At 52.7% G+C, this 27,520-nt stretch overlaps 2 protein-coding genes across 5 annotated transcripts in view; both read left to right on the top strand.

Annotated features, from left to right (window-relative positions):
* Nucleotides 1-8,987, top strand: part of ARMH3 (armadillo like helical domain containing 3) — a 127,364-nt gene extending 118,377 nt beyond the window's left edge. For all 3 annotated transcript variants that reach the window (XM_071563474.1, XM_071563472.1, XM_071563473.1), the window contains 2 exons: nucleotides 737-853; nucleotides 6,677-8,987. In XM_071563474.1, coding sequence (XP_071419575.1) covers nucleotides 737-853; nucleotides 6,677-6,769 — 210 coding nt within the window. In that variant the 3' untranslated portion in view covers nucleotides 6,770-8,987. The remainder of the gene's footprint in view (nucleotides 1-736; nucleotides 854-6,676) is intronic.
* A 7,907-nt stretch (nucleotides 8,988-16,894) lies between these two features.
* Nucleotides 16,895-27,520, top strand: part of KCNIP2 (potassium voltage-gated channel interacting protein 2) — a 43,373-nt gene continuing 32,747 nt past the window's right edge. For both annotated transcript variants that reach the window (XM_071563311.1, XM_071563310.1), the window contains exon 1: nucleotides 16,895-17,153. In XM_071563311.1, coding sequence (XP_071419412.1) covers nucleotides 17,081-17,153 — 73 coding nt within the window. In that variant the 5' untranslated portion in view covers nucleotides 16,895-17,080. The remainder of the gene's footprint in view (nucleotides 17,154-27,520) is intronic.

Raw genomic sequence — 27,520 nt, 5'->3', positions numbered from 1 at the left:
TGAATAGTTCAATAGGACAGAGATGTGTAGCTATGAATTTGCAAGTATAACCCAGTGCTGGGAGTAGAGTAGGGCAGTAATAAAAGCTGGAGTGTTTTGGTTGCGGTGCAGGCAGATAGTAAAGTATCTCCTGTGCAGGAAAATCTGGATTAATGGCTTCATCTCTTTCCAAAACCAGAGTCTGTACAAGGGTTGGTCTTCTCTTAGTGCCTGTCAGAAGCCTGTTCCTATCAGGAGAGAAGTGCAGTGTTCAGTGCACTGCTGACCTGAGCAGCTGTACAAGCTGGTGGTTTAGCAGGTGGTGAATGGTAACTCACAAGCCAGGAGAGAGGTGTGCTGGCCAAACTAGCCCTAGAAGGGCCGTGGAGTTGGGCGAGCCTGTGTTTATAAAGTTGCCTGGTGTTGTATTTGGGTGTACGTATGGTAATTAGCTGCGTAATTTACTGAGATCTACTTCTGGTGACAGAAAACTGCTGCTGTCATAGATACAGGCTCCATCCACTGTTCTCATGAATGAAGAAATTCCATAAATTTGAGGACTGTTCCTTACTGGCATTAGAAGAAGTTCACTGCCCACCTCTGTTGTCAGTTACAAGCCAAATATTGGCTCTTAAAGCCATCTGTGTTTCCAAAACAACATAGGTGCCAGAGCTTTGGTCTCTCTCAGCCTTGCTCCTCCTGTGGTGAGGTATCTGTGGATGTTGACACTTGTGTTGTATTTGGCTGTCTCTGGCAGGTTTTGGAAGTGGTACGCTCCAACTATGACACGCTGACCCTGAAACTGCAGGACGGACTGGACCAGTACGAGCGCTACTCAGAGCAGCACAAAGAGGCTGCCTTCTTCAAAGAGCTGGTAAGCTGCCTTGACTCTGCAGAACCAACAGCCCTCTTTCAGACCCTTTGCTTATGGCCTGGGCACTGGCATTTGGGGTATAGCTGAGCAGTCCTGTCGCTCCATTGCGCTGCCTCAAAAGAGTGGGCAGGAGTAGGATCTGGACAGACACTGCATGTCTCGATAGATCTGTGACCTTCCTGGAGCTCCCTGCATGGCTGAACAGGAACCTCCAGACTGTTTAGACCAGCACTGCTCAGTCAGTGTCTGTGCCTTTTGCCGTGAGGATTCGCTGTGTTTTGTAGTGGTAAATTTGTATGGGGAGAAGTTGGCTGCTCCCACCTTGGGTTTTTCATGCCGAGCAACTTTGCGTTTTTGCCCTTGTTAAGGGGACCAAGTATGGGACTGAGCAGAGTATATGATGCTGGTGAAACATTACTTTCCTTAATCACTCACAAAATAGGATTCCCAAGCAAAGAAAGTGAAGGCATTCTCTAGAAATGCCTTGTTCTGCAAGAGGACAAGACTGATGGTAGGAAGACCCACAAAAGTAACAGAGCAAAGGCAAAACTGAGTCCAAATCTTTTGGGTTGGGAGTTAGATTGTTCAGCAAGCCAACTTGCTTACCCTGCTCCAGAGAGCCCTGATGCAACTTTTCTTGTCCAACAGCCACATCAGCAGGGGGGCAGAGATTTTATAATGTCTGGTATCTAAGGGGAGCCTGTTTTTCCTCACTCTGGAATCATTACAGATTCAGCCAAGAGAGATCTCTTAACTCTGGCAGCTTTCTCCAGCAGTTTGAGAGCTGATTCTCTCTCCCAGCTCTGTCCTTGCTGATTGATGAGTAATTGATGCCTGCCCACTCCATCATGAGTCTGCATTAGTTTGGGAATGTTGTGCATCCCTCTGTCTACTCTGCTCCAGAGCATGCACCTGAATTGGTTTTGTTTCCTTTTACAGAATGCTTTTGGGGTCATTCACGCACTGACACTGGGTAGTATATGGGCAAAACCACTTCCAGTCAGTTCTGTGCCATTTTAATGTGTTCTTTTGTGCCTGTTTTTGTCTCTCTGGCCTGCTGTTTAATACCTTTTCTGGAACGCATGCAAAGAAATTTGGCCATAGCCTTCTTGTGGCACAGGCTTCTTCTATTTCTGTAGCCTGGAAATAAGACACATTCCTGTTTCTGTTGTCATCTGTTCTGTCCCAAGGGCTCCCATCGTCAGCCAGCATCTCCTTCCCCAGCCTCTTGGCCATGACTGCTCTGCTTCCTGCATGCCCCACTTTCCAGTTGGCCTGACAGAAGCTCAGGCTGATCATGCCAATTGATTAAAATGACATTCTCAGTCCTATGATCATCACAGCCACAAAACACTTGAGCTAAAATTATTTTCTTCCTAGACTGATTTTTTTTTCAAAATCACAATTTTGTATCATTTAAGAATCTGTTTAGCATAACCAGCCTGTCAACTCTCTTCTGAAAATTTCCCATCCAGGTACCCCTGGGACCCTCTCCTCAAGGGCATATGAAAGCCTGAATAATTACTGTATAAATGTGCTGATTTGACCCAGTTGTGAATTTGTTTAATCCACATCTCTAGATGCCCTGAGAATTGGGACCCTATTAAATGTTCTTTACTCACAGCTACAGAAAATCCCCTGCATTCCATTAAGCTGTTCCCTCAACACAGCAGGAAATCAACCTGATATGTTATGATTTGTCTTCAGCAAACCTAGCTGCCCTCCCGGCCTCCTCATTCTGGTTTTCTCTAGGTGCACTATAACTGATGGCCTTACTAATTGTTCAAATAACTCATCAAAAAGGCTCTAATCTGCCCTGTCCTCTTCAAAGCAGGTACTTTGCTTACTTTTGGTGAAGCTTCTGACTCTTTACCTTGGCTTATGTAGCTGTTCTGATGTTGGGTAATGCCCTCCTATCCAGTGCTTTGTATTTAACTACTGAGATTTGCAGGGTTTAGTGGAGGGAAGTTGCTGCAGTTCTCTTTGTGAGCTGTGCCAAAGGAGCTGGACTGGTAGTGAACTACAGGTTTCCAGTATGGTTTCCAAACTCATGCTGGTCCCATCAGGTCTTCCTGAACAGGATCTGTTTGCAAATAATTCCTTCTAGATTCTACCTGATTTTCTTATCACTATCTATGTGGTTACATTAAAGCAAACCCTTCTTGGGTGGGGAATGACACACAGGAGCCATTTTTCGTTTCAGCTGCCTTTTCATCTCTCTGTGCTCCCATTAAGTGGGTGAGCAGAAGCTTCCCCAAGCCATTCTCTGGGCTTCTTTATGCTTAGAAATCTTGTTCTCACTCCTTTGACCTGCTTTGCTAATGCACTGCTTCGCTTCTCTGGCTTTGCCTCAGTGCTGTTCTCTCTTGCTAATCCCAAAGAAAAATCTGCTTTCTTCTCCCATTCCCTTTACAAAGAAGCTTTCAAAGGCTGCAGTACTGCAGCCACATCGTGGTGGAAGGTGATGTGCATTGTTTTATCAGCTGGGTTTATGGCCTGTTGTGCTGCCTTTGAGGGGCTAAAGGAAGTAAGTTAGGAAGTTTTCTACCACTTTTTATTTCTCTTCCTTTGAAGCCTCAGGGATATCGTTTGAGGTCTGTACTGCTTTGATAGAATGAATGGTTTGAATGTAGCTTTTGGTCCCTTGCATTGCAGCTGGAGGAATGTGTGGAAAGAGATTCAGCATCTTTCCAAAGTATTCCCTGTCTTTGCAGTTGGGTAGATTCCAGCGGAGTCTCAACGTAGTCTGATTAGGGATTGATTTCTGCAGGGGAAATTACATTAATTTGACTTTTAATTAGATGTAGCAGTCAGTGTAAACCTTCCTCCTATTGTACAAATATCTTAAGAGCTGCTTGTTGATTAGAAACAGGTTTAATTGATGAGACTTGCTGTGAAATGGGAGTGTCTGTGCAGCCTTGCACACATCCAGCTATAATGACACAAAACTAGAACTAAATCATGTTTTCCTTGCATGCTTAATGCCATTGCTTCACCCATTCTTTCATTCCATCGTCATTCTCCAGATGATGTCAGCATTTCATACATTTCCCATTTCTGCAAAGTTTGTGGACTAATAGAAAACAATTTTCAAAGTTCTTCTGGCCCTAGTGCTCCACACATAAGCAAGAGAGGAGAGGTGCTCTGCTTTTACTTCCCTGCAGAATGAATGTTAAAGCTCTGACTTTACTTTCTGTGGTTTTGGGGCACTTATGTAAGTCACCCAGGAGAAATCTGGTAGCTTTCAGGCTGGCAACCAGGCCTAGACTGCCTGCTGCACCAGCAGGCTAGGAGGAGTCCTGAGGTGTAGCCTTATGGATGAAACAGCTCAGATAGACCACAGGAAGCCTCTGAAGTTTGTCCTTGTTACAGGCTGACACCTCCCTGTGTCACTGTCTTTTCCAGCCCCAAAAGGGAGATGAGCTCTGGCTCCATGTGCTGAGCCTTGGTGCTGGAGACAACTTGATTTAACTCTGATTTGAGCTATTCTTACCTTTAAGTGGATTGGCTCAGGACTGCCTGATTTCTCACACCAGAAGAAATGCTGGGCAGAGATTTGTAGAAACATCAGTCTTGTGTGGTGTTATCATGCCCACTCTTCTCCCCAACTGTTGTTAAAAGCAGATCTAAGTCCTTCTAGACTGCTCTTGACCAAAGTCTGCATTCAAAGCTCTTTTTGGAACCCAAAGCTCTCTTTAAGTGAAAGCAGCTCCACAGTAGCCACAGGTGAGCTATTCCACAGCTTCACAACCTATGGGTTTAAAACTATTTCCTCTTTTCCTATGTAAATCTTCTTTGTCTTAAATTAGGCTGAGTGTTTCTAGCCCAATCCCTGGGGAGCCAGATAAATATTACTCACTGTTCTCTTTCTGACCTCATTTTACATATTGGAGAGTGTTTGCTCTATTCCTCCTTCTTTTTGCAAACTAATCAGGCTAATTAATTTCTTGTGCTCTACCCTATAGCTACAGTTTCTACTAAGCCCACTCCAGCCTCCCTTTCTGGGCTTGCAAGAGGCTGCTTGCCACTTGGAGAACTTGATGTATATACAAGCTGGGAATCTTCTACTGCTGGTGCCTGGCCCCTGGCAGCAGTTCCTGAGCATGGGGGCTCATTCCTCCTTGTTCTTTTTGTTGGTGGGACCCATAAAAATGCTTCTAGTCAGAATAAGTCTTGTACTACATGTGGCATCTGCCTCTTTTCTGCAGGCCGTCACATTCCCCAGGGCAGGGGACTCTCTGCATCCAGGTAGCCATGTTCTTTCCCTCTTGTGAGCACTGACTGGAGCACTGGGGTGGGAGCACTTGGTAGGACTGGGACCAGATCCTGTCAGTGGGACTTCTGTCTCCTGGTAGCAAGACAGCCCAGTGCAAACCAGTGTTCTGGGGACCACTTGCAGTGGTTAACACAGGCTATAACCTGTGGTTGTCTTGCAAAACATGATCCCAAAGTATTTCAGCATGGAATAAGTCAAAAGATACCTAGAGAAGAGAGATGACGGGGGTGCTCCAAGGAACAAAGACACATGGGGCCTCTGCCCAGCATCCTGATAAAGGAGAGTTTGTAGTTTCTGCAGATGACATAAAACTTAAATACTCTGTCTTTAGGTGTAGACATCTTTGCTAGCATGCTCAGGTTGGTCTGTACAATGAGGTTCACTGGTGTTCATTTCATAGCTTTCCCTGTTAATCTTCCATGTTTTCATTTCCTTTCCTCTCTTACACATTTGCCTTTTGGGGAGCTTTCTGCATTTCCCCCTCTTTTTTTCTCACCAGAACAGCAAGGGAGACTCTCAGCAGGTTGTGTGTATGTATGTATATTGATATGCTCTTCCATCACCAATGTTGGATTCCTCATTCTGCTTCTGTATAATTCTTCTCTCAGTGCTTTTAAAAAGCACAAAACGTTAACCAGGTCAGCAACAACCTTATTATCACAGGCTCCGAGTCTCTGGGAACTGTAATCCCATTGTTTGGATGAGCTTGTGTCAGTTTTGCTTTCTGTCACTGCTGCACAGTCGCTGACACAGATGATGTTTGACTTTGTTTTCTCGTTGCCAAGTGCAGCTGAGACTGAGCCCAGTCTGGGGCCTGTGTGTTCGGCCAACGAGTCTGCAGGCATGAAGGGGGAAGGGAAGTGGCTGTGCAACAGGGCTGCCCAGCTCCTCTTTGCGCTCTGTGAGCGACCACAAGTCTGGGTGTCACTGAGGGATAAAGGTGTCTCTTTTTCAGAGACAGTCAGTGAGCCAGCTGCAAGTGTAAGGCAGTCAGAGTGCACAGAGCTGGCTCTGAACCCAGACTTTTCTGCCAGGTTGGGTGATAATTTATGTTTACAGCACAGTGTCATGGCCTTTGGACTTTCCTTGAGTCTGTATCTTTGGCTCTGTGGGTTGTGGAGCAGGACAGAGGTCGTGGCACTGCATTAATGCAGGCAAATGCTGGCTGGCACTCCAGTGGGCACTGATAGAATATGATCTTCCAGGTGCAACCTGAAAGTGCTCGCTTTCCCCACCTCTTTCCCCAGAATAAGAAACACATCATAGCTCATGCATCCAAAGAGAGCATCCTGTCCCACCCCAGTCTCATTGGGAATTTACTCTTGTTTCTGGGATGTCACTGTAGACATTCCTGTTACTCCAGGAAACTGCTAAATCTCAGTGTTTTCTTGCTAACCTGGAGTCTCAGTGAGCTTGGCTGCAGCTTCTGTGGAGCTGTGCAGAACAGTTCCATGCTGAGCATGGAGGTCAGCAGTGTGAAAACTGCCAGGCTTATGAGGAGCCAGAAAGAGTCCCTTGGCTAAAATATCTTGTTTTGTTTCTGTCAGGTTCGGTCCATCAGCATCAATGTGAGGAAGAACCTTGCTTTCAACACGCTGAGCCAGGAACTCCTGCTGAAGGAATTCTCTACGATCTCTTGAGGCAGGGATGCTGCTGCTGCGCTGGGAGCAGAGATGGGCCTGTGAGGGCAGGGACACTACAGCTCTGCAGCCAGTCACACCTTACCTTCCACCTGCAGAAGGGACTGTGTTTCTTTTAGGGGAAAGCCTTGCTGCTGTGTGTTTGATCCCAGTGGAATCACCAGAACTTGGGCTGAGGAGTGGCATGTTGAGGAGGAAGCAGTTTTTAAGGTGCCATGGGAGTGGTCAGCTGTTCTTGTGACATAACGCTGAGAGATTCCCTCCACAGGTTCAGGGAAGATGCACTGGAAACCTTTGTAGCAGAGCTGGGGAGAGCTCACAACCAAAATAATAAAACCAACCCAGCTCTGGGAAACTGTTCTGCATTGAGATTGCTCACCTGCTGTATGGGGAAAGCTCTCTGATTCCAGGTGTGAGCTGTTCTTCTCCATCAGCCTGAATCAACCTGCCCTGCTGTAATGTAAATCAAATCTGCTGCCATCCCATTGGGAATGGCTTTGGAGTATAAAACAGTTTCCCCAAGAAGCAGGCCCTGCTCACTGCTGACTCCTGATGTCAGAGGGTGTTGCTTCAACCAAGCTGGAGAAGGAGAAAGTTTGCTTCCAAGGCTGTTGGCTTACAGGGTCCAGTCTGAGCCAATATGCATGAGTCATCAAACAGCACTTTGTTACTGGATCCAGGTCTGCTTGGGGTCTCTGCTGCTTCCAGTAGTCCCAGCTCATCTGCTGTTTCTAAGGTTGAGGTACATTTTTAGATACTTGGTTTTCATGGGGCAGAGGACAGCCTTACTCCTTCTCCACTCACCTTATTGCCCATCAGAGATCGCATTGTGACAATCCTCCTCTTCCTCACAGGAACGACTGCCTTGCACATGTTTGCAGGTGCCTGGTGACCTTCATGAATGAAGAAGTCCCCCTTTTTTCCCTTGTGTGTAGCACACAGTTAAAATGCAGCTGGAGAAGTAACTTCACTTTCTCACTTGCCCTCCTGTCTTCACCAAGCAACTTACAGCCACAGTCTGCTGAGGACTTCCTAAGGAAGAGCTCTGGGATGATGCTGTAGGGCACAAGCAGACCCTTCTGCTCCAGAGGTGGTGTTTCAGAGGTGCTTAGGCCTGGCAGAGCCTGTTCAGAGTGCTGTGTCAGGCTCCTAGCTCAGGAATACACAGGATAAACACCTGTTCCTTGCTCATGCATTTTCAGCTCCCAGCAGTACTGTTAGGATCTGGCCTGACTTGGACTGAAGCAGAGAAGATATTTATGTCATAGATCCACTTTTTTTTCCCCTCTAGAAAACAGGTTTTTTAAAGAAAAGTGCCTAGTCCTGCTCTTAGCCTTTTAGGTTAGTGTGAGTAATGTGGATGTCATGCTCATTTACTACCATTTTTAGGGAAGGCTTATTCATGCTAATGTGCATTAATTGTGTTAATGTTTCATCTTTACCTGCTATGAGCATGGGTAAGTCAAAGCTGTGTCCTGGGCCACCCACTGGGCATGACACCTGATGAAGTCCCGGTATTTTCTTTGGGAGCACTGGTTTCTCTCAGCAGAAGATACTATGCCTCAGCAGGGAATTGTCTGGCTTTTAACAGCTAAGCCAGACACTTATTTTCTTTCTGCCATGTGAGCATGTGCAAGTGTGTACATGTCACAGGGACAGTGCTTGGGAGAGCAAGCAAGCACCATAAAATCACTGCTTGAGAACAGGCCAGGGCATGTAGAGGAGGCAGCTTCTCCAGTGAAAATTGAGTAACAATTGTTTGCAGCACATGGGGCTTGTCTCTGTGTGTGTGGGGATCTCACCTCTGAGAGGGGAAGTTCTTTCTCAAGGGGACTTGAGGTGCATTGCAACTGTCAGAGCACTGAGTCATCCAGCTGTCCACGTGCCTCCTGTTCTCTGACCCCGTTTAGTCTGAGCTTAGTCAGATACTTAAGAGAGTTTGGGATGAGTCTGCTTCCGCCTCAGCAACCTCTGGAATTTTCAGCTTCTCAATATGGGCTCAGCTATAGAAAGTTTTGTCTCCCTTAGGATGGTCCCTTGCTGGGATGATTACAGAAGCCCAGGCTGTGACTGAGATCAGCTCCTGACCTCAGCCCTCATCTAAGTCTGAGCTGAAGAAGATTGTGACACACATTCTCTTGTCATGCTGTCACCAAACCGAGCACTGTAAATGGATGTACATACAAACCTAGAACTCAATAAATAGCAGAGCCCTGACTCTCCAGAGTATGCAGTGTTTGTCCTTCACAGAGGGGAGAGTGGGGTGCTTATGGGGGTGGCCCTGTCAACATTTGGTGGCACACTGGCTGCAGCAGGGCTTTCGCCTCCCTTTGGGCTCCTCCTGCCTGCACAGAGGGAGGTTGTGGTGCTGCACGGCGATGCTGCGTCCTTGGTCCTGGCCACAGGAAACAGTCAGTCATCAGCTTCCCTACTTCTCCTATTTGTACCTGGGACTTCCAGTAAGGAAAAGATGAGCCAGGCTGAGAGCCCCTGAGTGTGAGGGATGCAGGGACCTGCCTGAGCACAGTGTGATGCTCTCTGCTGCTGGTGTCAGCAAACTCCTGCTACCAGATTCTGCTGCACGTTTGCCTGCTTTGTTGAACACCCTGCTGCTACTTGTGTTTTGAGGCCAGCTTGAAATGAGCAGTTCAGCTTCAGGATGTGACTGATGGCCTCAAACTTTGCGATATCTAATCTGAGCAGGTGAGTATATTTTGTTATATCTAATTCATAACTCAATCTCTTATTGGAAGAGCTGGTTTTGAGGCTTGCAGAAAGTAGGGAGAAATCAGATTGCTGCCTTTAAATTAGGCAGCTGCTGCAGGGAGACAAATGTTTTACAAAATAATGACCAAATTCTGGAAGAGAGGAGTTGAATATGAGCTAAACTTTGGAGGGAATTACTAAAAATTGTTCTGTAAGTGCCACTGTGATTTTTGGTCTCTTCCTTTGCCCTTACAGGTCCTACTTTCCATGCAGACTGAAGAGAATGGCAGCTCTTCAGGAGCTGAGTCTTCCCTGCATGGGCTATCAGCTCCATGTGATGTTTTGTTTGCTCCTTGGGGGTGCCAGGAGCAGGTAGTATCAAATTCCTGGTCATGTACAGCAGCCAGAGGGTAGGGTGCACCTTCTCCCACCTGCTCTGTTTGGTTTGCAGACCTCTTTGTCCTCGTATGCATGGCACCAGGGCCATACCTCTGCAGGCTTGAGCTGCCCTCCACATGAGTCCTAGTGCCCGTTGCAGTGCTTTTTTCTCCCTGCTTGAGGAATTGAACACTCCCTGCTCTGGGGTCCTGCCAGCTTGTTACATGGGTAGGTATCAGGAGAAGTCCTGCAGAGAGCTATTGCCTAAGACACCACTCACACAGGGGATCAGCCCTACTGTGCTCCACCTGCTTCCCCACACTTCCCTCCCAGGGTGGAGCTGCCATCATTCCTAGCTTGGTACAGGGCAGGCAGAGGGAGGTGCTGTTACCCCTGCCAAGTCACAACTGCTGCTGTGTGTGTTGGGACTGATCTGTGGCCAGCAGTCTGTGGTAGGAGTTACAGCTGGCTCTTTGCACTCGAAAGCAGCTCTCCATCTCAGTGTCTGCCTTATGGATATTTATTCTCATCTCCTGCTGGGCTCTGTTTTCCTGTTTGGTACTTGTTGGGATGAGCAGGGTCATGCTGAATGAAAGTATGTCCCTGTGGAGGTGCTGGAGTTTTTTGGCAGATGAGCCATTGCAGTAATATGAAAGGAAAGAGGTAAAGCCCAGCTTTGGGGGGTGTAGAAATCCCAAGGGGCCTGAATAAGGTGTGGTTTTGCCCTAGTGAGAACTTCTTAATGCCTTTGCTGATTTCAAGGTGCAGAGGCAGACAGAAAAGTAAGTGATGAATGAGAAGTCTGGGCCAGGAGTCTGGAGAAGGGCTGTTGTAAGGCCTGTGGGATGTGGAGGGCCCTGGGGCACCTGGGAGTCCTTTGTGCTGGTCAGAGCCCTGGTTGTCCCCACCACAGCATGATGTGGTTGAGCTCAGTGCAACACTGATCAAGCAGAGGGGTGATCCCATATATATGTGACAGGCGGCACCCTCAGGGCAGCATTGCTAGATGCTCCTGTTGTCTTTCTAAAGCTTCTTTAGGCCACCCTGGCAGGTAGACCTCAGATCTGACCCAGAGTGGCTGTCAACTCTCAGGGTTGTGACTGACTGCAAAGGGAAATGCTCAGGACAGAGCTCCTCCAGACTCTGCCCTACAGCTGCTCACACATCACTCAGGACCAGCAGCTTGTGCCCAGACAAGCTACTGTCTCTCCTGGACAGAGCAGGGTTCCCCTGCAGCCCCCATCATCTCAGCACATCCCAGAGGGCCAGGACAAGCCCAAGATCCTGCCACTGTGCCTCCACACTGCGCTGCTCTTTCCCAGCTTGGCAGCTGCTGGAGCATGGGCTGGGCCATGCTCTGCAGCCTCTGCTCTCCGTGCTGTCCCTCCAGGGCTAATTGAATCATGTGGCTGGAAATTGAATCCAATTGAATAGATTAAATGAGCCAGGCTTGCTGATCACTGCAGGGCAGCTCAGAGCCTTGCCAGGCTGGAAGCTCCCAGGAGTCCCGTGGGGGCAGGAAGTGGCTGGGGAGGCTGTGGGAAGATGGACACCCACTGTGCTGGGCTGCTTCTCCAGCTCTGCTATGACAGATGAACCCTTAGCCATTTCTTGGTGATGTGCAGCCTGGCTGTGTCCCAAGGCCCACAGGTCACTATGCTACAGGCAGACAGAGGTTGGGTTGGCTCATTTCCCCTCTGAAGCAACTAATGACTAATTAGCTGGAGCTCCCCTGCTCCAGGGTTCAGCCAGGGCCCTCCCGGCAGTGTACAGGGGCAGGGATGCTCTTATGACCTGTGGTTGCTCAGCAGCTCCAATCTGGATGTTCTCCCAGTCTACAGCAAGTGATGCTCCAGCAGCACCCATCTGTGGCACCCCAGCCCCACGCCCTGCTTCCAGCCCCTCTGCCTGGCCAGTGGGATGGGATAGTCAGCAGAGAGCAGAGTGTTGAGGCCACAGTCACGGCAGGGATATCCCCTCATGTGCAGGTGAGCCCGGGCACAGGGCAGGAGGATGTGTGTCCGCAGTGTGGACTCGCTCACGACAGACCTGAGCTGCTGAAAGAGTCCTTGATGTGGTGCAAGTGAAGGTTGAAAATAGTATCTGGATTCTCTTTAAATAAAAACTGAGCCCACAGGCACTGAGCACACAAACATGACATGTTTTGTAATGCTGGGAGGGCTCAGGAGACTCGAAGTACATCCTGAGTGCAAGAATGCTCCAGTTCAGTCTCAACTCCCTAAACTAAATTTTTTCTTCACACAGATTTTGCCTCTGTTATGCAGAAGTGGCAGAGAAACATTCTGAGGTGGGCAGAGAGCCCCCCACAGCCCACCCAGCAGTGAGGCCATGCTGGGGAATCCCTCCTTCCTGGAGGCATTGGCAGAGGCAGGTGACTGGCTTTCGAGCATAGAGTGTGATGCAAAGTCTTTTCTCCCTCCTGCATACCCAGATTTCTCACACCTGCTGTTTTGCATTTGACAGAGGAGGTTCCCTTTCTCCTGCAGCATTCCCATTTGCAAGGCTCTCCCAGCAGCTTGCAGCATAATCTGTTCTTCCTCCAGCTTCACAAGATTTCCAGCAGCTGAAATTCCCTGCAGATCTGAATCTCACAGTGGCTCCACCAGCCTGTGTCTCTGTAGGGTGGCTAAGGGAGATGGGAGCAGCCCCCTGCCCTGTGTATGACCTGAGTTATGCCCCCCTTCAGCATCTCCTCCCCAGAACCTGCTGCTCTGCCATAGCTGCTCCTCCAGTCCTCAGGCTGCCAGAGACCCCAGACTCATCTCTCTCCAGAGACCAAGGGGCTTGTCTTGGTCTTGTGCCACCTAGATCCATTTCCTCTGCAGATGTAGCAAATATTGTGGTTTATTCCTGAGTAAGGCTATTTACCCTGCCTGAAGCCCTCCCCAGACACTTTGATGGCCACAAAAATCCCTGCTCTGAACTGGGGTGCTGCATGGGCCCTGGGATGGGAATAGCTGCTGGTGCTGGGCTGTTCATCTCCATCTGGGATGACTGCTTGCAGGCATGTTTGCAAGGGGTGAAGCTGGTTTCAGGAGCCCCCGTTTCTGCCCTCTGCTCCTGGGACCAGCCCCTGAGTGCTGCTCTGCATGTCCCAGCACAGGAGCTGCTTGGGAGCTCTCTCTGCTGGGGAAGCAGAGCTGTCCCTTGCCTCTGAGTGTAAATCTGAGCCCAGAGGCACCGGGCGACCACAGCCAAAATAGGATTAATGGCATCTGCTGGGAGCACATCCCAAGGACTGCTATTGATGACCGCGGCTTTAAAATACTGTTAACAGTGGATAAAACACCATGATTTAAAGCACTTGGCAATTACATCTCTGTTTGAAATTTCCTAAAGATAGGATCAGACTCCCAGCTCCTGGTCTCTGCTTTTCCAATAGAACTAATAAGAATGGAGATACGTAATTAGAGAACTCACAGGCGGGTAGGGCAGATCAGTGCCTTGTGGTTACCTAATGAAGTGTTAAATTACGTCTTTCCCTCTCTGTGTCCCTCTGTAACACCTGCAGCAGGCTCTTTACAGAGAGCAGAGGCCCTGGGGAGAGGTCCCTACATCCCTCTATGCAGCCTGGTGGGGTGCGGATCCCAGCACTCCTGCTTCCTCTCCAGGGTCTTGCTTCTATGGATGGCAGTAGTCTGGGACTGATTTGGGTTTTGTATTGAGCCTGGGGATTTCAGCAGGGCTCTCTGGGGCATGGGGATGGACATGTGCCCCAAGAGCCAGAGGATCCCAGCAGGGAGCTGGAGACGTGGATGAGTCAAAGGAATCAGCCTCGTATTTCAGGGTAAGTGCCCTCAAGAGGAACAGAGATGGTTATGGGTGGACTCAGCTTGGTCCAGCCTGGGTTTGGACAAGGCTGGTGGCAGACTGGCACTGCTGTGCTTGCAACCAGGCTCTGCATCCAGTGCCCCAGACAACACTAGAGCATCCCCAAACCTGTCACCTTCCCCATTTACTCACAACAAGGCTGAACTGGACACACACTGAGCTGAGGACAAGCAAGACCCCTGAATAGAATATAGCTTATATTTCCCAGCCCCTTTTGTCCTGGCTCAGAGTCATTCTCCAATGCAGCTCTGCTGCCTGTGGAACAGCAGTAATCCCATGCAGATGTCCCTTATCAAAGCACTGCTGCTCCTGAACGGTGACAGATAGGACACTTGAACATGCCTCACACCTAGGCCCAAGCAAGTGGGTGATTTCCCTCATGATGAGGATGCCTGAGTGGTCCTGGGGACACGCTGCCTCTGAGAGGCACAGCCTGGAGTGCACCTCAGGGGTCAGCACCATTTCTGCCCCCAGCTTGCTTCCCTCCTTGCATTTCCCACCTGTCCCCCTGCTCTCCATTTCCATCCCACCACACCGCTGGTGGTGCCAAGCCCTGGGGCTGGTTTAAGTGGCCCTGTTTCTCTCATGTCTCTCTGCTGCTGTCCCAGAGATGAGTTTGGGGCCAGGATGCTTCCACAGGACCCCTGCCTGCCCCAGCAGGCTTGATCCATCCACCTGGCAGCCCTCCACACCTCCCTGACCCTGGGCATCAGAACAGGGATTTCACGGTTAGCTGTGCCTGTGGAACCTGCATTGTGTCTTGGCCACCTAAGGCAGGGCCCTCCCTCCTGGTTACCCCTTGTAACTGGGATCTGGGCTCTCAAAAGCCAACAGAGCTCTTCCCATCCCCTGGAAACAACCCAGTGACATCTGCAGCAGTGCAGACACCCACCCTGCCTTCAGATGGCTCCTGCCTGCCCTGGATCTGCTGATTGCTTTTGTGGTGGACAAGGCCAGCAGCAGTGGGACTTTGCAAGGTACACTTTGAGTAAATCCTTGGATTTTGCTTCAGTGATTTTCCTTAGTCTGGCCTGGTCTTTCTGCATCTGCTGCACGTCCCAGTGAGATGTGCTACAAAGGATGCTCAGCACTCTGGGGTGACTTTATTGCTGTACCTGTCCCTGGCCAGACATGTGTCTCTGCATCCACTGCACCCACAGCAGGGCCCCTGTCTGGTCTGGACAGGAGGGTAGAGATCAGACCCATTTCAGCAGCAGAAAGGGCTTCTCCCACTGACATCCTGCAGAACCCAGCGTCCAGTGCCCAGAGGAACATTTAGGGGAGGAGGATGTATTTTTCCCAAGAAGAGTTAAGTCTCAAAGGCTTGAATCCTGGCAGAGTGCCCAGCTCTCATGTTTGCTGAGGAAAAGGAGCTGTAACCAGCAAGCGAGTTGTGTCCCCCTTTTTCTACACTGTGGGAAGGGAACTCTGTGTCAGCTTGGCCCTGGGGCTGTCCTGTCTTACCCTGTGGTACCCACTAGACCACTGCACCTTCCCCCCTTTCCCCAGCCTAGCAAAGCACCTCTTGCTTGCCTGCAGGAACAGGAGCACTTAGCTGGGATAAAAATAGCCATGTTTGCCTCCCAATGGGCCAGGGATGGCAGAAGGTGAAAACTTCCCCATGCAGCTCTGCTGGGCTTGCCACATCCACAGCAGGATGGACTCACAGCTGAAGACAGAGTAGATGAGCTTGGGCACAGATCACACAGCCCTTTCAACCTACTTTCCTGAGACACTTCTGGTCCCCAAGGGCCACCACAAAGATGTAGCTGAGGGTGTGATGGAGAGGTTGAAGGAGAGAGATGGAGGAGGCCAAGGATCAGCATGATGAACAAGCTCAGAAGCACAGGTGATCTAAGGGCTGGCCAGGCTCCAGCTTTGCTTGTCAGGCTAAGCAGAACGGGCATTGCCAGAGCTGTCCCAGGAGTTTCTCTCCAGCCAGTCAGTGCATGCAGACTGTGCAGTGGCCGGGCTGGGGGAATGTGTTTAGTTCTCCGAGCATTTCTCTACTGCGTTTTCCTCGCTAAATGGCTCTTATTTTTAGATCCAGGCAGTTGCTAAGCATCGCTGCCTTGCTAAGGCGGCTTCTTTCATGGCTTGACACCAAAGCACGCTGACAACACGCTGCCTCGTGAGCATGGCCCTCCCTCCTTGCTGCTCCGGATTCCCCTCTGCCCTGCGGCTCCTGCGGGCCGGGCTGGGCGAAGGGATTGGGACAGGATCCTTTGCCTCCTCCCGAAGCCCCTGCTCCCCCCATCTCTCTGCATGGATCAAAGAATGAAGGGAGGAGCGCTGGGAAGCGCTGAGAGCCGGGCAGCCCCTGAGATGAGCCCAGGACCAATGTCATGATGCAAAGAGTCAGTGCTCGGGCAGTGGCATAACAAAAGCCCCTGGCTTTGTCCATGGCGGGGACCACTCAGCACAGTCTGCATTCCCCGGGATGGCATCCTGCACAGCTGGCAACAAATAACCAGGGGCAGCAACGGGACATCAAGTTCCCAGTGCCAGATGTACCGGTGGGCTGTGAGCTCCTCTCTTGGCAGCACCGTGCCTCTGGAAGCCTCTCCAAGTGTGCTGCTGCTTCACCCTTTCCCAGGGGCTGCAGGAGAGGCTGGTAAAACCCTCCTAAAGACTCCAAACCTGCATGGAAAGCCATTTTCGGGTTGGGGACAGCAGTGCCTCAGCGCTTGGTTGCAGGGAGGGGGACCTGGCCGTTGTCCCCCCACCTCTACTGCAACTCTTGACCCCTTCTTTTCCCCTCCGTCTTGGACCAATTTTCCGCTCATGGACTGGGTGGGGCTGGGGTCCCCCTTCCAGGGAGTCCCATGGCACAGCCGTGGTGCCTGGACACAGACATGCAGGGCTCAGGGGTCCCTTGCTCCCCCGCAGATGGCTGTGGGGGTCTGCGCTCCTCCTGCCCCACGCCTTCCCCGTCTCTGTCCCCTTCTCTGTCTCTGCCCGGTCCCTGAGCCCCGGGGCTCTCCCGAACCGCCGGACACCGCACCTCGGTGCAACCCGGACAGCTCTCTCTTGCTCCTTCCCGGGAGCGCACCCGCTCTCCACCCCCCGGCCGTGCCTCAGTTTCCCCTCAGCGGCGGCGGGGCCGGGCTGGCGGCTCCCGGGAGGAGGCGGGGAAGGACGGGAGGGAGGAGGGGGCGGCCGTGCCCAGCCCCGGCGGCGGCGGCGGCGGGGACCGGGGCGGCTGCGCGCTCCTGCTGCCGAGCCGAGCCGAGCCGAGCTCCCGGCATCGCCGGCCCCTTGCCGCTGCCGCGGTGAGCGGGGCGGGGGGAGGCGGCGGCCGCGGGCCAGCCCTGCCCGCCAGCGCAGCCCGTGCGCCCCGTCGACGTTCCCCCCGCCGCTCGGCGGGGCGGGAAGATGCGGAACAAGGGAAGGAAGGAGAGCCTGTCCGACTCCCGCGACCTGGACGGCTCCTACGACCAGCTGACGGGTGAGTGCCGCCGCCGGGGAAGGTGCAGCAGCCACTGGGACCACGGCGTGGGGCGGCCCTGGGCACCCGCTTCCAGCCCCGCTGAGCCCCGGTTCCTGCCCGCTCCGCTTCGCCTCACGCCTTGCTCGGGGAGAGGGGGAATGGCCGCGACCCTCGCGCTGGAGCAGGGGGACAGTCACGGCCTCGCGGGGGGGATGCTTCGAGAGCGGTAGGGTTGGTCCCAGCCGGTCAGAGGTTGTCCCGAGGCAAGGAAAAGGCTCTGCCCGAGGGATGGGATGCTTGGATCGCTTTTGGCGGCCCCCAAACTCACACTCCCTCACTCTTACTGTTAATCCCAAGCCCCTCGGACACCAGTGTCTAGCGCTGGGCTCTCTCCGCCATGCCTTGGGCACCCGCTGCACCCTGGGGTGGTACAGCAGCAGGTTCCCCAGAAAAGGAGGGACTCACGCTGCTCAGAAAACTCCAGCAGCACCACACAGCCTGGTGTCTTCACCTATCAACCCTGTGACCCCTAGAGAATCTCCAGAGTCGTTCTGCCTCTGGATGGGGTGACTGCGGGACGGAAAGGACAGAGATGACCTATCTGTGATGCCATTGCACTCCCCTCCATCCTCTGTCCCAGCAGCCGAATTGCTGGGCGTCCCACATCCCACCACATCTGTCCAGCCACGTCTCATCCCCCACTGTCCGATAGTGAAGCAGCTGGCAACACCCCTCTTCCCCACGTGCTCTCCAAGGGTCAGACCAAATCCTGCCCCCTTTCAGGGCCTCTGTCGCAGCAGCTGTGCAAGGGGGCAGCAGTTCCCACCTGCCTCCCGGGATCCACGATGGAGCCGGACCTGTCCATAGCCAGTGGAGTTGGGTGCCCTCATGCCGCAGGCACTGTGGTGTGTGCACAGGCAGCTGCCCAGCTCCTGGTGATGTTTTTCCTGCCACAATCTGGAGTGAATTTCAGGCTTTGCTCTGGAATTTAGAATAGGTGGTGGTAGCAGGTCAGGATCCCTGCTCTACTCTCCTGAGCAGCCCCACTCAAGGGAAGCACTGCTTACTGTCTGCCCAAACGAGATGCAGGGAAGATATTTTTGAGCTGTGTAGGAAATTGGAACCCACACACAACTTTTGGTTTCTCCGGTAACTTTAAAATGTCCATATGGATTTAAATTAAATCAAAGTTAAAGATAAATTTCAGTCTCTCTGAGACTGAGACCTTTTATGCCTGGGCTAACCTCTGATTCAGCTGTGTGGCAGGAACGTGGGTGAAGGGGAACTGTGCCACCATATACAAGCCCCTGCCCACAGGGATGGAGCTGCAGGGAAGTCTCTGGGAAACAAGGCTGGAAATATTTGCTCCATTGCCCAGAGTGAGAAACAGGCACTGGTAGGGCACGTCATTCATTTGCTTTGGCTGTCAGGTCAGTGACCTGCCAGGGCATTGCCTGCAGTAACACCCAGGGAAGAGAGGGAGCTGGTCCCAGTGGCACTGATTTTCCCTGCATTGGCTGAATGTGCTGAAACTATCCTCCCCTGTGGAGAGAAAGTTGTCTTTCTCACAGAAAGTGTGGAAGTGATGCAGGCAGGAAAGGGGGTGCAGCCTTAGCTCCAGGCAGGGTTTACAAGCTTGAGCCCCTGCCTTCTAACATGGCCAAGGCTCTCCTGATACCCTGGGAATGTGGTGAGGAGCCAGGACCCCCGTGGGGCCACAGTGACCCTGTGGTGAAGCTGGCAGTGCCGGTGTGAGGTTAGTGCCTCCCTGCAGAAGGGACGGTCCCCACTGGCACCTGCTGTTTGGTAGCTCAGCTCTGCTTAGGGCAGTTTGGGGTGTTTCTGCAGCTTTGGAGACCCCCATCCATCAGGGTGTGTCTGGGGTCTAAAGCAGATCTGCCATGCAGAGCTATTAACCGAGATGATTTGGTCTCAGGTGGTGGGGCAGCCCCACGGTAGCTCCAGCAGTTGTGGGTGTGCATAGGGACAGCAGTGACTCCTGCTGCCTTCCTACCACTGCCCAAAAGCAGGGGTGAGGGCAATGTGATTCCCATCTATGTATGCCGAGAGAGGGGTTTGTGATACTTACTTCTGAAAGAGGGAGAGGGGCTAATGGGTAGAAGGACTCAGCCATGCTCAGGATAGAAACCCTCCACACTGTTCCCAGCAGCACACTAATTTTTAAATTTAAAAAGCTGTTGAAAATGAGGGTGCAGTGACAGCCCCCCTTCCCTGCGGCATCTCCAGTGTGCCCAGCTGCCCCGGCTGTGCGGGCACGTGGATGTGTGTGTGAGGCCCGAGTGAATGAGAACTGCCTGCGTGTGAGCAGCAGGGAGAGCAGCGCAGCTTCCTTTGCCGGGGGAACACGGGCCGGCTGCGCTGGGGCGAGCTGGGGCGGACCTTGCCTGTGCTGGTCCTGGTGTGGCGGAGTGGGGCAAAGGCAGGCAGCGGCCATGCCTGGCTGCTGAGTATGTGGCTGGACACCCACCTGGGTGCTAAGGAGACAAATGTTTAGGTTACGCCACTAGGAAATTAAACTGGTCCATTTCTGGGATATTTAGATGACGCTAGCGAGAAATAAAAGCCATCCATAAATTACATTATTCCTTCAGCCTCTAATGACATGAGTGATTAGTGGGCAAGCAGAGCCCAGAGCCAGTGTCTCAGGACTGCTCTGACCATGGCCCTCCATGCAGAAGAAATGGGAGACCAGTGCCACTTTGTCCTGAGAAGTGCAGGTACCACAACCCTGGCCCCAAATGCTGGCAGTGTGAGAGGTGAGTGTTCTTGGAGATGGGTTTTCCTCCTGCCTGACACTCTGCAGGGACATGTGGGCAGCAAGGCTGCCCCAGCCCCAGGTGGAGAACAGGGGTGGATGCCCTGGAAGTGCATCATACCCCAAGGGACAAGCTCATCCCAGCTCTGCTGTGTCCTGTGTATGGGACAGCATGTACCAGCACGGGGTCAATCTGTGCTGTTTGGGGTGGGGGGAAACACCCTAACTGCCTTTCAGAAAGATGAGGGATTCACCTCCAATGCTGTTGAGTCCCCAAAACAGAGTTAGGAGGATCTCTTTTCATCCCTGCTTTTTCACCCCTTCTTTTTCCTTCCTGTTACCATGATGTGGGGACTTGAGCAACCACTTTGCTCCACCCAAAAGGCAACTGCAGCATTTGCAGGATTGAGCAATTGCTATAGTGGTCATCTGCAGAGCTTTGGGATCCTCCTGTTTCTGGAGGCAGGGCTGATGGATGGGGACTCCCCAACTCTTGTCACTTTCAGCAACCTGCCTTGTGAGATGAAAGCCATAGGTACCAGTGTAGCAACAGTGCAGTGTCTGGCTGAGCTCTCCTCCCTACCTGGAGGGAGAATGTTTCAGAGGCATTTCTTCCTATAGTAGTAAGAAAGGAGAGATGGGGCCAAACTGTCCTCCACAGATACACTAAGGGAACGATGGGCCAGTTGGGTAGTTGGGAGCACAGAGGGAGCAGGATTCCTATCCCTGTCACAGCATAAAGTTGAGAAGCCATGGCCTGGTGATGCATCTACTGCAGGCAGGTCCGGGGTGATGGGCAGATCTAAGTCTGTGCCAGGGGCTTGTTCTGCTGCCAGCAAACCCAGTGGCTCCATCGTGGCTGCTCACAGGCTGTGATCAGCTGGGTGGGGGGAACATCTCCACCAGCTTGCCATAGCGTAGGACTTCCATCTGCAAGGGGGATAATTTATTTCCCATGGTGTGGAGGAGGTGTCAGTTCTAGCCTGTCCCAAATAATAGTGTGTGTAGGGGGAAGAGCTGGGATCTGCAGCTGGAGAATGGAGTGACAAGGCCATTGGGTGGGAGCAAGGGCATAAGGCAGGCAGGGCTGGCCAGGAGCCCATCTGCAAGTGTGCATGGCAAGTTGTGTGCTGTGCCAGTGTGCTGGGATGGATCCCAGGGAGGGGGACTAGAATGGGAACTTCACCCATGCCCAGAATAAAGCTCCATCTCTTGCCCAGCTCCTTTCTCAAGAAGTACAGAAACACCCCTGAGTGCATGACCCTGCCCTTACAGGTCTGGCAGGGCCAGGTGCCTGCATCCCTCTGCTCAGTGTGGGTTGTCCCCCCTCCTAGAAGCAGCCTCCAAAAGGGGTGACAGACACCAGTGTTCTTCCACTGGGGTTCCAGTCCATGGGAACTGATCGTGTTGTCCATCCCCCCGCTCCCCTGCTAACCTGCCTCCTCTGTGCTGCCTCTGCTGCCCCACACGACCCTCCCTCTGCTTGCCACTTCTGCTCCTGCAGCCTGGCAGTGAGGCTGGGCTGGAAGCCAGGCTGACCCTCAAGCCAGGTCCCCAGCCTCCCAGGAGGACCTCTGTCAGAGTGGGGTACTGCGGGGAAGGGTCTCCCACTCATGTGCCAGGGTGGAGGGTTCATGTGGGTCCTCTTTTTGACAAAGTGCCGTGCCCTCAATGGCTGCTGCACCTTCCTGAGGAGATGGGACTGTTGCCTGACTCTGCCTCATCTTTGTGCTGTCTTCCTCCTCCTGGCATCTCTACCTTCTTCCTCTTCCCTATTTGCTGTCCTGGCTTGTCTGCAGCCCTCTGATGCCGAGGAATCCCCTCTCACAGGGTGTTGTGGTGTCACATGACCAGAGGCTGAGATCCTGGGAGTCCCTGATGGAGGGGATGCTGCTCCAAGCCTATGCAGGGAAGATCCACGGATAGGGCAAGGAGCATGTGGGTCATGCTGCTGGGTACCACTGCCCATGAACAGGTTAGATCTTGCAGGTGGAAAAGTTGGACCTGAGGTTTTGGCAGCTACTGCTGCATCCCTGCAAGCAAAGGCAGGTTGGAGTCCATGGGGAATTGGTGGCATGGAATTAATTGACAGGAAGTTTGTGGGTTTGGTTGGGACAGTTAAATGGCTCGTTTCTGCAGATGCCGATGCATAATTCACAGCTGTTGCAATTTTGGCCAAGAGGTACAGCTCCTGCTCCACAGGGCTAGCCATGCATGGGCTCTGGGCATATAGCTTTTCCCCACTGCTGGCTGTGCTGCAGCTGGAGGTGTCTGGACTCAGTGGTGCTGTTCTCATACTGTGTGCTGTGCTGGAGCCAGTTGCCCCTAGAGCCTTGGTGGCTAGGACAGGAGGTTTGGTCCATGGAGCAAACTCGGTTTTCCTCTGAGCTGTATTGGGTTCATACATCCCAGCTGGAGCTGAGGCTCCTTCCTTACTGTCAGGACATCAGTGTGTTTCACCAGTCCTGAAGGACAGAAGAGACCCCATTAGTCGAGCTGCCCCCACCTCACTTGCGGGCTCTGCTCATTAGTGATGTTTTCATTAGGAGAAGTGGTTTGGTTTTGTTTAAGCCAAATTGCTGTGCTTGGAAGATGATAAATCCATCTGCTGGTAAATCGCTCTCCTGCCGCCGGGATGGATCCCAGCCCTGGGCTTTAATCGTGCTGCAGATGAATGAGCCTCGAGTGAAATGATTCTCCCTGCTATCCCTTGTCATCGGGGTGCTGAGCTGGGAGGGCTGATGCCATGGTGAGGAGCTCTGGCTTGGGGAAGAATCAAAACCCTTCACTAAGGTTGCGGAGCCCTGAGTGTGGTTATTGCTAAAAATAACCTAGGCTATTGCAAGCATCTTCCCTGGGAGCAAAGGGGGAGAGGAGCCCCTTTCCATGGGGCAGAGGCTGTGGCTGAGTGCAGGGGTCCTGTTCAACCCAGTGTCCATGCCAGGGTGCTCTGCTGGCAGCTGGAGCTGGATGGGTGCCATGCCATGGTGGTGTCACCAGATACAGAGGACGAGTGGCCCCACTCCCAGCAATATATCCCACTGAGTACTTTGCAAATGGTATGTGGCAGTTGGGCTGTGCTGGGTGGGAGGTTCTTGTCAGGGCTCCTGAGCTGCTGTGGTTCTGGCTGCTTGTCTTTTAAGTAAGTTTGTCTTTCTCTTCAAATGAAAATGGGTGGTGCAGCCCCTGGGGAGCAGTGAGGGTAAATAGCTTGTTTGGAGAAGGAGCCCTGCAAGAGGGGACTGGGGGCAGGATAACACTGCCTTCAACAGGGGCTGATGGGGATGAGGGATGCAGGAGGTGTTCACTACCTCTGAATCTAGGCTTTCTTGAACATTTCCTCTCAGGTCCAGACAGGGCAAGTCACCTACAGACACCTGTGGACAGGGGTGCCGTTGTTGGTGTGCATGTGTGTCCATGCCTTGCATGCCCCTCCTGCACCCAAGGCTCAGCTCCAGCTGGTTCTGGGTCACTCCAGCCCCATTTTGGCAGGAGGCACTTTGCTTTTGAACCTGTCAGGTTGGGGTTCCCTCCTGTTTGGGCAGGTGGCACTCCTCCCAGCCCTGGGTCGGTGTTAGCATTGCTGCTGGGGGCTCTGGGTGCAGAAAAGCAGGTCAGTGTCCTGTCCATGCTGCTCCTGCCCATCCCACCTGGGGACACTGAGGTCTGCAGAACATACAAGTAGGTGCCCCAGCTCTGAGCATAGGTGCTCATCCAGTTCCTGCACCAGCTCCATCTGCAGTGAGTGTTTTGGAGCCTGTGGCTTGTGCAAAGCAGGGGTGCTGCATACCCCTGCGTGCAGACAAACCTGATCCATGCTCCTCTTAAGAGCCCTGGGCTGTACCTGCCACAAGCAGGTGGCTTCATCCTGTGGCATCTGACTGACCCATGGAGGAGTCCATCAAGGACCATACTGCAGAAGCAGCAGTGCCCGTAGGAACGCAGGGAATACTCAGAGCCCTGAGGGACTGGCTTCACCTACGGCCTCTCTCCAGGGAGCAGGTCAGGGACAATGATGGAGTGACTAACTCAGCAGGTGGGGTGGTGGCACAAATCTGCTGCCACAGCTCTGATGCAGAGACTTAGGGTCTGACAGGGTAGGATAGGACCTTCTCTGGCCTGTTCTGCTGTGCCTGTGAGATATGTCCCATGGCAGTGACATTCCTGTAGGGAAGGGGCTCGACCTTCTGAAGCAGAGGAAGGTTGCTTGGCAAGATGATACCATGAGAGACAGGCAGGACCATGTCACTGCACCTCTGTGGGGTAAAAAGGGGGACCCTGCTCCTGACTTCAGGCTCTGGCCCCACAACAGAGCTGGTATGCTTCAGCTCCCTTACTCGCTCTCTTCCCATCACCAACCATGCATTTGGATGCCAAAAAAGTGCTTTTTAGGACTGCAGCCTTGGTGATGGTCTGGCCAGGATCTGAGTCACATGGAAGAGGGGTTTCTGGGGTTTTAACCTGGGCCCAGCTGGGGAAGCTGCGGGATGCAGGGAGACACTAGAAAACTTGCACACCCATGGTCAGGAGCCAGGGAATAGCCATCCGACTCCTCTCACCAGTGACGGCAGCCCATCCTGCTGTGGTGGGGTGAAATGAGAGCTGTCCTGCTCGCTAACGAGATTAGTCGAGTGAGCCATTGCTCCTGGTCCCTTTGGTTAATTGCTTCTTACTAGATTGAATTTTTTTAAATTACATTGCTTACAGAAAGCCCCTGAATGGGTTTGAAGGCATTAATCCACCCAGCCCTCCATCACCGCAAAGATCCCCCTGGGGCCACTTGACAGTGGGTTGTTGAAGTCCCTGGTGTGTCTTCACGAGTCTCTGGTGTCCACAGGAGGTGGCTGGTAGGGCTGACCCTTGACCGCTCTTGATTCATTCCAAGAGAGATTATGCTTTAGTTTTTAATGGCGTGATTTAGCGAAGCCTCCAGAGGTGATGGAGAAGAGAGCGGGTCAGATGCCAGGCTCTGGGCTGCAGCCCATGTGATGGGTCCCCTTTGTCCCCACTGCTGCCCTGAAGGCCATGGTGGGCAGCTACTCAGCTGCCATCCTGCTACATGTTGGAGTTGGGGGGTTGAGTGGCAGGGTACAGCACCCCCAGCTGTGGTTGTACCTGCATGGGGTCTTGTCTGACCCCAGAGCAGGGAGGGACAGCAGCCGGTATCAGGTTTTGGGGTTGCAGTACAGGTTGGCAAATGAGTATGGGACTTGAGCAGCATGGTGAGGGATGCTGTAATATGCTGTGGTTATGACTGATCCCAGCATCCCTTGGAGACATCTTAGCCCTCTCCTGGGTAGTGGAGGTTACCCTTAAGTGCCTTTCTTTCCCCCTTATTCTGCTTCTAGAATTCACATCTTCCGAACCCAGCTCCAGCCCTGTGCTGTCCATGCTGACCCAAACAAATTTCCCCTGGAGTCCCCCCTCCCTGCTCACTTTCCCTCCATCGTACAAAGTGAGTCACTCCCAGGCACCGGGAATCATTCATGTCATTTCCCCTTTGCCGCAAAGTCATTAATGCGAGTGGAATAATTTGTTGCATAACGGAGAGGATCAGCAGGAGCGCTGCTCTGGCGACTAATTCCTGGCCCTGGCCACCACCACCCTAGGAGAGGGCAGCTTGTTGAGATCACCAGCTGGGACCATTACACGTCTTGCAGGTCCCACAGCTGCACCATGCTGGCAGCAATGGTGTCGGCTGCCTAGTGCATTTTTCTAGAAAACATCAAGTCCTGACTGGACCCCAACTGAGTGGGATGGACCTGATTGTCATGGCCTTGGTGTCTGCTCACCCTTGCACAAATCCTCCAAATGGGGCAGGTTCCAACTGCCCCACAGTGACACAGATAAGAATCATGCCCTGCATTGATCGGGGCTGTGTGTTGTAACACCCTTCATCCTGGCCACATCCCTGCCTCCTACCCATTCCAGCTCTTATGAACTTCCCAATCCATGAAGTTACAAATACTTCCCACCAGCAGCCAAATCTCTCCTGTCTTCTCGCTTCAGAGCCGGGGACCCAGAGGCACCCCGGCAGGGGAGCAGGCAGCTCTGGAACTGCTCTCAGCCAGCTGTTGTTGGTGCAAACCTAAGCACAGCTGAGGGTCTCTCCTGGGCACTTTGCAGACTCTCAAGCAGGGGTGGGACTGGAAGGGGCACTTGCCACCTCATCTAAGGACTGTGGGTGCTGAGATCCCTTGCTTGAGTGATGCTTGCTGTGGTTATGGCAGATCCAGTCTCTCCCCTTCATGTTGAGGGGGAGAAGGACAGGGAATAGTGCTTTAGGTGATAAGAGGCATTGTGGAGGCTGCCCCCCTGCCCAGGGTTAATTTCCTTCTATCCCACGCTCAGTCAGGCATTAATTTAAAGATGCTGTGATGGGAGACGGAGAAGTAAGAGGATTGGGTTGAGGGCAGGAGGATTTAACAAAGGGAAGGACATGGCTGGGGGCAGCACAGGCAACAACGGCACCTGATGGTGCAGGATGGTCAGGAGGTGGCCATATACTCTTTGAGACTGAGCCACCCCAGTGTGTCCCAACTGTGATGGTACCTGGAGGTACCTTTCAACCTCTGCAAGGGGACATGGGGGTGAAGCCTTCCCCCTCCTCAGGGAGGGCACCACCACTGGGTGGCTGGGCAAGGAGGGGGCTGTAAGTTGCTTGTTCATGGCATAGCTATGCCCCATGTTCCACCCCTGCCCCTTGCTGTGCGCAGGACACAAGGCAGAAGTTTCAAACCCAAGCCTGAAGTAACCCCGGAGAAGGGCATCGTGCCCAGCTCAGGGAGGGGCAGGCAGAGCCCCTCTGGGGTGCCATGTCCCAGCAGCAATTTTGTCCCCTCACCTCAGCTGGGCAGTGTGTCCCTTCAGTGCAGACGGCTGCCCTGAAGCAGCTAGGGATGGTGTTTAATATTTCAGAGTGACTCACTGAAAACCTGCTGTTCCCTGGGACTAGTCCAGACCCAACATCCCTGGAAAGGGGCCAGAATCACACCCCAGCCCAGTGCAAGCTGGAGAGAGAGGCTGTTTTGGGACCATATCCCTCAGAGCAAAAGAGCCATTTCCCCCCTCCATTGCTCACAAGGGACTCGAGGGTCCCACATCTGCCCTGGACCACAGTGCCAGGACAGGGACGTGGGTGCCAAGGGGCTGTGGTGTCTCCCCAGCCCCTCACCATGCTGTGTGTCCCTCCGCACTCTTTGTTTTCTCAGCCTGCCCTGCTGTAATTACAACCTGCTGTCACTCTCCGGCTAATAGGTCTTTCCTTGTATCACTGATTAATTAAATAACTGTGGGGAAGTGAGGGGCTGGTAACCCCTTGTTTGCCAGCATGAACAACCCAGTGGTGCTCGTCTCTTGGGTCTGGAGGTCTCTTGGGGCTGGCAGAGGAGCTGGATGGGGTGACTGTGCCTTAACTCAGTGTATGTGACTGAACATGGAGTACCTGTGAGCCCTTGAGAGGACTGGGGTCTGATTTTGTTGTTTATGGGCGCAGCATCTCTGGCACAGATGTTTCCAGGCCAACCCTGAGAAAGTGCCCTGGATGTGACTGCCATCACCCCATCTGTAATTCTGCTCTCAGCTCAAAGCCTTGCCTGCTGCCAGCCTG

The sequence above is a fragment of the Pithys albifrons genome, chromosome 9 (genome assembly GCF_047495875.1).
Source record: "Pithys albifrons albifrons isolate INPA30051 chromosome 9, PitAlb_v1, whole genome shotgun sequence".
Taxonomy (NCBI): domain Eukaryota; kingdom Metazoa; phylum Chordata; class Aves; order Passeriformes; family Thamnophilidae; genus Pithys; species Pithys albifrons.
Note: the sequence above shows the minus strand (reverse complement) of the source record. Positions and strands in the feature narration are given on the sequence as shown.